This window comes from Orycteropus afer, unplaced genomic scaffold, assembly GCF_000298275.1.
Source record: "Orycteropus afer afer isolate SDZICR_OR568_19922 unplaced genomic scaffold, OryAfe1.0 scaffold00194, whole genome shotgun sequence".
NCBI lineage: Eukaryota > Metazoa > Chordata > Mammalia > Tubulidentata > Orycteropodidae > Orycteropus > Orycteropus afer.
Window position 1 is genome coordinate 2,321,572 of NW_006921781.1, and position 13,347 is coordinate 2,334,918.

The 13,347-nt window shown below is 38.2% G+C and overlaps 1 protein-coding gene across 1 annotated transcript in view; it reads right to left on the bottom strand.

The window, feature by feature from the left end:
- GTF2F2 (general transcription factor IIF subunit 2) overlaps positions 1 to 11,847 on the bottom strand; it is a 265,374-nt gene extending 253,527 nt beyond the window's left edge. Inside the window, exons 1-3 of the mRNA XM_007947821.2 lie at positions 11,822 to 11,847; positions 11,027 to 11,042; positions 9,412 to 9,556 (exon numbers count right to left, since the gene is read on the bottom strand). Coding sequence (XP_007946012.1) covers positions 9,412 to 9,556; positions 11,027 to 11,042; positions 11,822 to 11,847 — 187 coding nt within the window. The remainder of the gene's footprint in view (positions 1 to 9,411; positions 9,557 to 11,026; positions 11,043 to 11,821) is intronic.
- Between the last annotated feature and the right edge of the window lie 1,500 nt (positions 11,848 to 13,347).

Consider the following 13,347-nt stretch of genomic DNA (forward strand, 5'->3'; position numbering starts at 1 on the left):
CAAGCAATGACCATAACCTTGCCCCTTGTCAGCTCTACTATACACCTGGGAATTCTGATCATTCACATGAACTTATAGGCCCACTGTCTGCCAACCCTATATATTATCTTGGATACACTCCCCATTTAGACATACCTAATTGTTTGGCTTGTTCACCTTTCACATATCTATCCGTCCATATACCCATGTTTGCTTTCACTGACAACTCAGTACTGTATATGCAAAAGGGTTCATACTTGCTGTCTGTACTGCCCATGTACCTCTCTATGTTACCAAATAAATTCTTACATACTCCCAATTATCTCAGCCGCTATATTATCCAGAAATATGTCTTATTAAAATGTGCACACTGGTTAACCAAATGTCAGAGCACACAGTGCTGAACTATTCTGATTAGCAAAGATAAAGTGAAAGAATTATTTGTGCCAAAACAAAAGTATAATAAGCAAGAAATAAAGTGGGAAACAAAGGAATACGATGTTTAATTCTGAATCTCAAGTTTCTTAAGGAAAACACTGTTAACTTTGAAGGGAGGAAAAACTATCCCTCTGAGTTACTAATAAGCTATCTCACTTGGTAACAGTTCTTCGAAAGAAATCCTATCCAGCCAGTAAGGTGACACCTTTAGAGTACTAATATTTCTAAGGAGAAAATAATCATGACTATTTCAACACATGTTGGCTTTAAGCAACATATCACCTATGTGTGCTCCATCCTATACTAGGTACTACAGAGATTAGGATGAGACCTACCCCAGGGTTTAATTAAGGGACACTTTACTGTATTGAGTCCAGATGAAGGAAGAATCAGCATAGGCTGAAAAGTAATGGGAAGGATTATGGCTGTAAAAGGCAAATAAATGGAAAGGCACAGAGGAGCACTACTGCAGCGGCAAAGCAAAGGTAGCTATGCTAGGAATCTATTCCAGGAGATGGGCTCTTTTAGTAGATGAAGCAGCAGATTGGCCTGGAAGAGGGTGGAAATGATGAAGTATTCAGAGAACTGCTCTAGATTAAGTGGTATCAAAAAATTAGTATCATGTCATCAGGCTGACTCCAACTCAACCCTATAGGACAGAGCAGAACTGCCTCACAGGGTTTCCAAAGCTATAAATCTTTACAGAAGCAGACTGCCTCATCTTTCTCCTATTAACAGCTGGTGGGTTTGAACCACTGACCTTTTGGTTACCTGTCAAATGTTTTAACCACTATGACAACAGAGTTCCTTGGTTTCTATTAAAGAAATGACAAAATGAGACAACTAACTCAATGAGTAAGAAGAGGCTAAGAAGTATTATGGCCAAGATAAAAGAAAGATATGTCTCTGATGGAAATATGAATGTACAGAGAATAAAGGAACAGAGAAAATGAACTTGATTTTCTGTCTTCTGTGTTTCAGATGATAAGATGTCTGAGCATACTATCAAGCCAACTAAAGGCATGGAAACTGGACAGCGGTGAGAGACTAGATTTTAGTCATTGCTACCACTCTGGTCTGAATCTCTGTCATCTCTCCCCTAGATTAATGCAATAGTGTCCTACTTCCACCCTTGCCATTCATTGTCTCTTCTCAAACTAATAAAATCCCAAATTCTTATGCTGTTGTTAAAAAAAAAAACCTCACTGCCATCAAGTCGGATCCAATTCACAGTGACCCTTCCTTGGGTTTCTGAGGTAGTATATCACTACAGAAGTAGGTTGCCCAATCTTCCTTCCGAGGAGGAGTGGCTGGTGGTGTTAGGTGCCGTAAAATCAATTTATATGGCTTACAAATCCCTTCATGCTCTGCCACCACCAATCTCCTCCCTATGTCACCTAACAACCTACCACTCTTCCCCCTTGCTCACCTATCTACACCATCTGCGCTGCCCTCCTTGCTACTCCTTGAACATGCCAGGCTTGCTCCCACGTTAGGGCATTTATCCTAACTGTTCCCTCTGCTTGAAAACTAGTTAGCTGACAAGGATTGCTGGACCTCCTTTTAAGACATTATTCAAAACTCACTTTTTTAATGAGACCAACACTGACTACAATTTAAACTTGCAAGCCTCACCTTCAACCTAGTACTCCTGATCCTACTTTCCTTGCTCTGCTTTTCTCCCACAGAACTTTTCATCTTCTAACTTGTGATATAATTTATTTGTTTACTATGTGCATTGTTTGTTGCTGCCTCCTCTCACTAAAACATAAGCACCAAGATGGCAGAGGACATGCTCACTCACGTATCCCAAGACTCAAAGAGGGCTTGCAAAAAACAGGCACAAATGGCAATTTGCTGAATTAATGAACTGATCCAAAGGAGTCAAAGATAATGAAACTGAAGGCAAAAAGTCACTGTATTTCTACCGCTTCTAATCCTGCCCTTTTCTTCTGCTATGTCCTAACTCAGTGAGGATCTTACCATCACCATGCTCAAGCCAAAAGAACCTGGAAGCCAGTCTAGATTTCCCATTCTTCCATTTCCCCCATAGCCAATTCATCACCAAAAACTGTCAAAATTATTGCTAGCAACTCTAGAACAAGATCTCTCTTTTCCATTTCCACTGTCCCAGTTCAATTGTTTTCATCTCTAGACTAGTCTATGAAGCTTTATTGCTTTGATAGAACCAAGACTATGAAGGGCAGGACAAAGCAATGTTAACAGGCTACTTGAAGGCTAGAAAAATGAATTTTACCTTCACTTTCATCCCTCCTATTCAGGTACACTTATTCCTGTATTTCAAGGATCAGCTCAAATAAGATCTCCACTCTTAAAGCCCTTCCCAGTTCCTTCAGGCAAAGTGCAGGCTTTTTTATTTTCCATTCTCTTCCCACACAATTCCATCAGAGCACTATCATAGCAACTTTTTTTCCACATAGCAGTTGCTCCACTGGGCAGGAATCTAGCTTATTCTAGCACAGAGCCTGGCAAAAAATGCTTACTAAACAAATGAATGAACAACTTTTAGTCTAGAACTGGTAGAAGCAAAGAATCTTAACTTTAAATAAGGGTAAAGGTGCCAGACATAGAAGAAATATAAGTTATCTATATAATTATTGGGAAATTAGATTAAAATATTAAACTGAAGACCCAAGAGGGGAAAAAAATAAAGGCTAACCAAATGAGGCATTTCCACAGATGTAAGAATAATAGATAACAGAGATCCTTGCAAAAAATTTAGTAGAGAAATAGATAATTTAGAGTTTCACAGGGAAACGAAGAAGTAGAAGGAAGGCTAACCCACAATTTCAATGTAAGACAAAATGCTTACTCACTGCAGAAAGGCTTAGTCACTTATACTTTGGCAAGTTCATGACCAACCAAGGTAATACGACACTAGAGTAGTGAAGCTTTCTTGGGTCACATATCCCTCCGAAATGCCAATGAAAGCATCAGTTCTAGCCAAGTCAACTGGTATAACAGAGTTCACAAAGTTCTACGTCCTACTGTGGTGACTAGCAGCTAGGGTCTTAAAAGCCAGCAAGTGGTCATCTACGATGCAACTCTCGGTCTTTCCATATCTAGAGGAAAGATGAGTGAAGAAAATCAGACTCAAGGAACAATCAGTCCAAAGGACTAACGGACCACATGAACTCCAGCCGCCATGGACCCTGTAGCCAGAAGAACTAGATGTCAATCAGTACTGACTGCTCTGGTCGGGACCACAAAGGTTCTAGACTAAACGAGAGAAAAATGTAGAACAAAATTCAAAATCATAAAAAAGACCAGACCTGATAGAGACTGGCGGAGCCCTCAAGACTATGGCGCTTAGACACTCTTCAAACCTGGAACTGAACCCATGCCTGGGGATCACCCTGCAGCCAAAAAAAAAAAAAAAGGCCTACAAAGTGAACAATAACAGGTGTGAGGAACATAATCCTCATGACAATTAACTATAAGAGACCAAAACGACAGCATTTGCCTCAAAACAAAGCTCAGAAGGCAAGAAAAAAAGAATGGAGATGGGAACCCAGGGAGGAAGTGGAAAGGGTGCTGTAAAATTGCGGGAATTGTACAAAACAAAATGTGTATAAATTGTTGAAAACCAAACTAAACTCACAGTCGTCCAGTCGATTCTGATTCACAGCGACCTCTCCTTGGGTTTCCAAGGCAGTATCTCTATGGAAGTAGACTGCCCCATCTTCCGAGGAGTGGCTGGTGGGTTTGAACTGCCAGCCTTCTGGTTAGCAGTCAAGTGCCATAGGCCGTACACCACCAGAGCTCCTTTGTTGAATGGGGGCGGGGGGGGGGGAGTTTTGGTCCTGTCTTATAGCAAAACATGCATAAACACATATATCTAATATTTTAGATATGATGACAGTCACAGACCCATTGCTATCTTATATAACTTCCTAGAGATCCAAGAAACCTAGTTGTAGAACTGATGCCTTAATGACTAGAAAGAGCAAAGGATATAATGTTCTTCAGAAAGTGAAATAATCTGTTACTAATAGCCCACGAGCTTTCTTCTTGATCATTCAGGCAGTCATATAATACTGAACACAAAAGTCCCACCAGCTGAATTTTGCTAAGTGATATACACTCATATTTGGCTTAAATACATGTGCATGCATTACAATAAACTTGAAACCTAAAGAGGTTAAAAATAAGAGCTAATATTAATAACAGTAATAATAACAGCTAACATTTACTGAGCATTTACTATGCACCAAGCATTGTTCAAAGTGTTTTAAATATATGCATATTTATATACAAACATAATTTTATCCCCATTTTATAAATGAACAAACAGAGCCACAGCAAGATGTAAGAAAGTCAAGAAACAATAACATGATTCTACAAGTGTATCTGTATGTTCTGTAAGAATTCCCAGGTATATAGTAGAGCTGACAAGGGACAAGGTTGTAGTCACTTATTGGGCACAGCCAGCTACCCAGAGGGAGCAAGAAGGTGGACCTGTGAGCTCAGGACCATAGTCGCAGGGGACTTCAAGGTCAATTGACATAACATACTACACAAAACATTGTTCCACCTCCTACTTTGGTGAGTAGTGACTGGGATCTTAAAAGCTTGCAAGTAGCCATCTAGATGCAAAGATGGGTCTCTCCTCATCCAGAGCAAAGAAGAATGAAGAAAACCAAAAAAATGTATGGAAACAATTAGTCCAAGCGACTGGTACACCATGCGATCCTCAGACTATATGACTAGGAGACCAGAAGAACTAGATGTTGCCCAGCTCCCACTGTCAACCACTCGAAGGGGGATCTCTGTACGAGATCCTGGATAGAAAAGGAGAATAATGTGGAACAAAACTCAAAATCATTTGGGGGGATTAAAAAAAAAAAAGGGACCAGGTTTGCTGGTCTGATAGAGCCTGGTGGAAGCACTGAGACTATGGCCCCTAGCTGCCCTTCAGATCTGGAACTGAACCCATTCCTGTGGCTTTCAGCCAAACAAAAGACAGGCATGTGAGCTGAACATTTACACTAGGTTGATACACTCTGGGAGAACAGAAAGGCTGTCTATGCACAGGGAGACACCTCAGGGGGCAGGAGTATATGGAGGGATGGACACAAGGAAGAGGTAAATACTGGGAGAAAGTGGGAGGGGAGCTGTTGCATTGTGGTCAATTGTAGTCAATGTCATGAGACAAAGTATATGTGAACTGCTGTGTGGAAAGTGAATTTGCTCTGTAAACTTTCACCCAAATCACAATTAAAAAAAAAAAAGAAACAATGACATGAAACAGAAATGATTAATGGGATGAAGAAGCAAGCAATTCCATTACGGTGTACTCTATCTATAAGCAATTGAGGCCTGTGCTTCTATTATCACAGTTCTACAAAGCAAGAACATATTGTCCAAACTCTAGAACAAGGATGGCAATCTTGATCCTTTCCCATATCCTTGCCAAAATAATTCTTATAATACTACAGTCAGTCTGGAGTATAATCTAGCCACAAATATGAACATAAAATGTTACAAAAGGGTACAACAGCAGTTAGAGGACTTAAAAGATTAAAAATCAAAGATTAATTTTAAGGATAACAAACCTAAGCTTACTGAAGTACTGATTTTTTTAAAAAAGGTACCAGAAATAAATCATGCTTTGGAAAAAGTATGCACTTATTAGTAAGATACAAAAATTCTGAAATAGAATGCCTTTTTCTACAAAGGAAATTCAAGGTTTCCTGCTCCAAACTTTCATCAAGATCTGCCTCCTTTTTGTCATATTGGTAGCATGCCTTTTTCCACTCCAGGAACGATATCAAAAGTACAGAAAACTTCACAGGTTTAATGGGTTTTATTTGGGGGGGGGGGGGAGTTGCTGTCGCGACTATTCTGTCTCATAGTGACTCTATATGGCAGAACAGAACTGCCCCATAGGGTTTCCAAGGTTATAATCTTTGTGGAAGCACTGGTGGCTCAGTGGTTAAAGAGCTCAGCTGCTAACTGAAATGTCAGCAGTGCAAATCCACCAGCTGCTCCATGGGAGAAAGATGTGGCAGTCTGCTTCTGGAAAGACTGACAGCCTTAGAAATCCTATGGGGCAGTTCTACTCTGTCTTATAGGATCAGTATGAGTCAGAATGGACTCAACAGCAGTGGGCTTAGGAATCTTTATGGAAGCTGACTGCCACATCTTCTTTCGTGGAGCGGTTGGGGGGTTCAACCACATACCTTTCACTAGTAGCCAAGTGCTTAACTACTGTACCACCAGGGATTCTTATGGGTCTTACTAAATCCTATCAATTACAAGACAAATTTCAGATTCCTTGGATGGGCCTAGACCATGCACTGCACAATGTAACACACAATAAATATTTGTTGAACTTTTTTCCTCCATAAAATGTGTGCTGAAGATACTATTACTTTAAGATATCCTTTGGAAAATTCCTGATCAAATGGACGAAAATGTAGAACAGAATTTCAAATCCTCATAGAAACCAGACTTTCCAGAGCTACGGAAGCTAGATGAATCCCTAAAACCTACTGCTTTGAGATAACCTTTAAACCTTAAGCCGAAAATATCCCGAGTCTTTTTTTTTTTAATTGTGATTTGGGTGAAAGTTTACACAGCAAATTGCTTTTCCATTCAACAATTCATACACATTTTGTTTAGTGACATTCACTGCAATCTCCACAAAGGAACAGCCAATTCCCCTTCATCCTTCTTTCCTATCCCTTCTTGCCTTCTGAGCTTTATCCCTGGGCAAATTGCTCCCCTTTTGATCTGGTATGGTTGACTGTTCTACTGAGTGTATACTTCCCTGGTGTTACTGTTCACCTTATAGGCCTGACGCTTGGCTGAAAGTTGAGCCAAGAGGGTGGATTCAGTTCCCAGCTTGAAGCCTTACTAAGAGCCATAGGCTCTGGGATTCCAGTCTCCATCAGACCAAACAGTTTATCTTAACTATTAAAAAATGTCTTCCTTGAGCAATTTTCTTTTTTTTTTAAGAACTATCTATACTGGATTAAATTAACAAAAGCAACCAGAAAGAGTAGATAGGAAACTTAGAGAGCAATGAGTTTATGTTAATAGGGGAGGAAAAATTTGGAAAAGAGGGTGAGAATGGTTGCCCAACTCTGAGAATGTAATCAATGTCACTGAACTGTCAATGTAGAAACTGCTGAATTGAAAGAATAAGAAAGACTGAAGAAGAATTGATGCCTTTGAATTGTGGTGTTAGTGAAGAGTATTGAAAATACCATGGACTTCCAGAAGAACGAACATATCTGTCCTGGAACAAGTGCAGCCTGAATGTTCCTTGGAAGAGAGACTGGCCAGACTTCATCTCACCAACTGTGGTCACACTGTCAGAAGGGACCACTCCCTGGAGAAGGATGTTGCAGTGAATTGCTTGATGTGGCCCTTCTAGCCACTGTCCTCCATTCTGTGATGTTTTGTAAATCTCATTATCCATGCCTATTTGGGGTGGTGTGGTAGTTAAGGTCAGGTATCAACTTGGCTGGGCAGCTGGTAGTAGTCATTCCCTATAATGACTGGCAATCGACTCTGTGATGGGATTTAGGTTAATTCTGTTGGGGCAACGCAGGTGGAATGTATCATGAGTCCTGCCTTGCTGGAGGGTATAATTCAATCACCACCCTTAGCTTCTCTGAGGGTATACCTACGAATCTCCTGGAAAGATTCGCTCTCCTCTTGCTCCAACTTTGTGTCTTGGATCATCCTCATCTCACCCCTGGATTTGGGACAGCAGCCGTCATCTGATCTGCTGATCGAGGAACCCCGAGAGTTGGGAGGATCCTCCAGACCTACTCACGGACCCAGGACTCACCAGCCTGCCAGCCTCCACCACTACTATGTGAGACAAACTCTTGGGTGTCTGTGAGTTCTGTGAGGCGTTACAGCAAAATACAGAACCCTAGGACTGGGGAAGTTACTGGGAGGAGAAGGAGGAGTTAATGTCTGAAATGATGAAGTGGCATGGTAGTTTGGACATTTGGGACATCTTTGACCTCCGCCTCATGGGGACCAGCCTCGTGCTGATCTTTCTAAGAGAAACTGTTCAAGCAGATGTCATGCTTGGTAAAGTGGAGGGTCAGTGAAAAAGGGGAAGGTCCTCGACAAGATGGATTAACACAGTGGCTGCAACGATGGGCTCAAGTATAGCAAGGATTGTGAGGAAGGCGCATGACCAGATAGTGTTTCGTTCTGTTGTACATGGGGTGGCTGTGAGTCAGAGCTGACTTGACAGCACCTAACAACAACAACACACTTCTTGAAATAGCTATGAGAAAATGAGCTCTGTTAACTAATGAGGTGGCCTATTGCTTTATTAGTAATACACTACACTCAGTGAAGGATAAAAACCAAGAGACAATGAAAATAAATACTTGTGAATATATGCCACAAACTCACCCTATTTAATTCACAAACTGAAACTCTTGCTCCTGGTTTATTAAACTGTTAAAAATATCACAGTAAACACACATAGCTTAAAAACTATACTTTACATAGAGCTTTCTGGGCGCTGATACCAAATGAAAGCAGTTGATCTTTATACATTAAAAAAGGTCTGCTTAGTATAGAAAAAAATATAAGAGCAAAAATCCAGACTAAAATATTCCCTTATATTAAGCAGAATTTTTTTTAAACACAACTTACAGCTGCTGACTATCAATTCACTAAAATGGGGAAGGATGACTTTATCTTGGCGAAACGCCAAACACTGTTTCTTCAACATCTTAGAAGACAGCTTGATGCACCACACACTCCCCATCTGCTTTGTTCTGTTTCCTCATGACCAGAATGGAAGTTAAACCCTTCACAAATAACGGCCAACATTTCATTAATCACAAACTTACAGAGCATGGATATAGCATGACATGAATAACAGAAAAAGACAGTTACGTAGATCAGCCTTGATAATGACCTTAGAAACAGACACAGGTAAGCGTGTTGAGACAGTAAATCTATACAAGCTTAAACAATTCCATTCCCACTTACCTGATGAGCTCTCAGTAAAGACTGTTAACGTCTGTCCTCCAACACTTTGTAAGACAAATGGATGTTCTCTAGGAGCACTGACTGAAGCTGGTTTTCCGCCAATATCATGAATATTTGCAAGATCCTCATTCAAAGTAAATGACACCTAACAGATACATTAACCAGAGCTTATTACAATAGACTTTTGTCTTCAAAGTTATCTGTACAGATATTTTGATTATAAATCAAACTTTTTAAAATTTTTTCCAGTCATTTATTACACATATTTTTTAAACTTTATCAAAAAATCTTTAACACTTAATCATAAAAGAGAATCTATGCCCTTTTACCAAGATAATAGGGCTATTCTATCATTATAAAGACAGCTTTCCAATGTTTCTCTGGTCTGTGGCTGAGAAAATTCTTTCCAAACCAGAAATAAAATTATTTTTCACTAAGGTCTTTGAGGTCAAGGGATCATGTCTTACTACCTTTACATTCTTAAAACCGAACAAAGTGCCTGGTACACAGTAGGAAAACAGTATTTGCTGAGTAAATGAAAATTTTTAAAATTTTAAGAAAGCTACTGTACTTCAAGGGGAGGGGGAAATTATTTATTTTGAAAAGTTTAAACACCTCCATAAACGAAAGATACGTTTCTTTTTTAAAAAAGGTTTTAATGACTACTGTATGAGTACATGGTGATGTTTTATTTTTAAATATTTTAACAAATATAAATAAATATTTACAAGGATAATTCAATATTGTTGTTGTTGTTATGTGCCGTCAAGTCAGCCCTGACTCATAGCGACCCCTCCTTGGGTTTCCGAGGCAGTATCACTACGGAAGTAGGATTGCCCAACCTTCCTTCCGAGGAGTGGCTGGTGGGTTTGAACCGCCAGCCTTCTGGTTAGCAGTCAAGTGCCTTAGCCACTATGCTACCAGAGCTCAGAATAGACATAGTAGGTATTCTTTCAAATAATTTTACTGTACACCAGCCCTCCCCAAAAGAACACTGAATAAACAGAAAACTAGTAATCTAACCATGTAGGAAGATTATGAAATACTTATTAAACATCTACTATGTACTATGTGTGTGTGTATATATATATTGGGTTTGGTTATGTACCAAGGAGCTCTGCTGGCATAGTAGGCTGATAATCAGAAGGTCGGAGGTTCAAACCCACCAGCTGCTCCACAGGAGGACGACGAGGCAATCTACTTCCATAAAGATTTACAGCCTTAGAAACCCAGTGGAGGTCGCTATGAGTCATAATCGACTTGATGGCAGTGGGTTTGATTCAGACTATGTACCAGGTACCACAAATTATGCTCTAGGCTTAATGGATCACTACTTAAATCCCTCAAAACCCTAATCAGATGCTTTTGCCATACTGAAGAAAACAAGTTTTCAGAGTATCAACAGAAGGGAAATTGACGTCAAAGGAAAAATATATGTGAATGAATAACTAGAAAGATCCGTTCATACACACAAGGGTTGCATTTATGCCTTTATGTGCTTCTGACCACCAGTCATGCGTGTGATGTGGTGTTTATCAAAATGCAAACAACACTCCTTCTTTACTATCAGTAATCCATAGTAAAATAATCTTAGGTTTTAAATAAATAATCTTACCTCAGTCCTTCCTTGAGTCCTAAAAGAGAGGAAAAAAAAATTTTTTTAAATAATACTTAAATTCAGTTTTTCAAATATAAGCTGAAAGCTAAAAGAAATAACACTACCTATCTGCATAAAATATTACATTTACAAAGCTAAACTAGTATCTACCCTCAGCAGGTAGTCCCCAACTTATGATGTACTTGAGTTACCAGTACTTACCACTGTCCATTTCTTTTTTGGTACATGTTATCATTAGTAATAAATACAGTGTTGCAATGTGTAATTTGCTGATGTTATCACTTTCAGATAATCATTTCAAGATTTACTCTTCAAAACACTGCCATATACTAGGTTGGAACATCACACATTTTCCTGGGAGGAAGTCACAGGAAAATGCATGCAAGGAATGTGGAAAAAACTCCTGTGTTATGTAAATACACTCCAATCATTTGATTGGGATAGTAAAATAGAAGAGATCATTGAAAAAAATCATCTCTCTGTTACCGCTAATACTTGTAGATCACAAAGAAGGGGAACTGATAGATTAGGACTTAGTGGATTTCAAAGAGGGAAGAAATGATGAAGAAAGATATAATGAGGAAGAGGAAAGAGAGAAGCTAAACATTTTACAGTGAAAGAGTTAGCTGGAGTTTTTTCTAAATTAAATCAGAAGCTCCAGTTGCTTGAAAACGTGGACTCAAACACTGATCACCTTGTTAAAGTTGATAGGTAGATTTGGGAACAATGAGATGGTACTGCAAAATACACGAAGAGAAAAAGAAAAGGGCCATACAGACAACTCTCACTAATTTTCTGGCTAGAAATACCAACCCCATTTCCAGGGACAATCCAGATGATCAAGAACCTTCCACAAGCAGACTTGCTTCTACAACTGAAAAAATGCCAGTATCATCTAACTTTTCTTCATTGTTTGAGTAAATTTTTATGATTTGTGTATTTTTTTATATATATTCTACATGCTAAAATATATCTGTAAGTTTATATGTAATGTTTTCAACCCCTAAAGACAAATAAAGATCAGATTTATAGATATTAATAATAAAAGGGAGCAATAATGAAAACCTAAAAAGAAAAAAAAAAAAAGAGGTACATGGTTTAACATCAGAACCAACTTAAGCCACAGTCATCGCAACAGAACCTAGTCATAAATCGGGGGTTATCAGTATCCTATCCTCTATAGAATCTTCCAGGAAAAACAAAGTCGCATTAATCTCATGTGAAGATTTTAGATAAATTTGTATTACTTAACACTATTATAACCTGTTCTAACATTATTTTATCCAAATAATATTATTACAAGTCTTAACTTTATTTCTTATCTTTATTTTTAGCATTTAACAGCATATAAATGAATATGTTAAGCCATATTTACATGATGTTTCAGCAAATTCTACTATTTAGTTTAAATACAGATAATTTTTTACTTAATAAAGTCAGCAAGGTAAAAAAGTACTAAATGTAACAATATGAAAAAATTATAATCAAATTTTCTCCATTATAAAAACAATATATTCCCATTACAATTTTATTTTATGTATTTTTATATTTTTATTACAGGGTGGCCAAAAAGATGTTTTAAAATAGGCATAACTTGACTGTTAAAATCTTGGTACAGTACATTTCCTTTCAGGCTACTTTCCATATATTTGGAAGTATGTGTTTTTAATTTTTTTTTTTTTTTTAACAATGGAATCAACCAATATTCTATATTATAGCTTCATTTAAAAAATTATTATTAAAAGTCAATCATGGATTAAATGGGAAGACAATGTTTAATAAATAGTGCAAGCAAAACTGGATATCCATTTGCAGAAAAATGAAACAAGGTCTGTACCTCACACCATATACAAAAACTAAGTCCAGGTGGATCAAAGACTTAAATGTGAAACTTAAAATTATAGAGTTACTCAAGGAAAAACTAGGGGCAAATTTAGGAGCCCTAATATATGGCATAAATAGACTATCAAGCATAATCCAAAATACATAAATAGCAGAAGAGAAACTAGATGAATGGGACATTCTAAAAATTAAACTTGCATGTGTTTCCAAAGACTTCTCCAAGAGTCAAAAGCGAACCTATACATTGGGAAAAAAATATTTGGCAATGACATATCTGACGAGGGACTTATCTCTAGAATTTATAGAAAACTCCAACACCTCAATAACAAAAAGACAAATAATCCAATTAAAAAGTAGGCAGAAGACATGAATAGACACTTCACCAAGGAGGACATTCAGGTGGCCAACAAACATATGAAGAAATGCTCATGATCATTAGCCATTAAACCAAACTGACTGCCATCAAGTCAATTTTG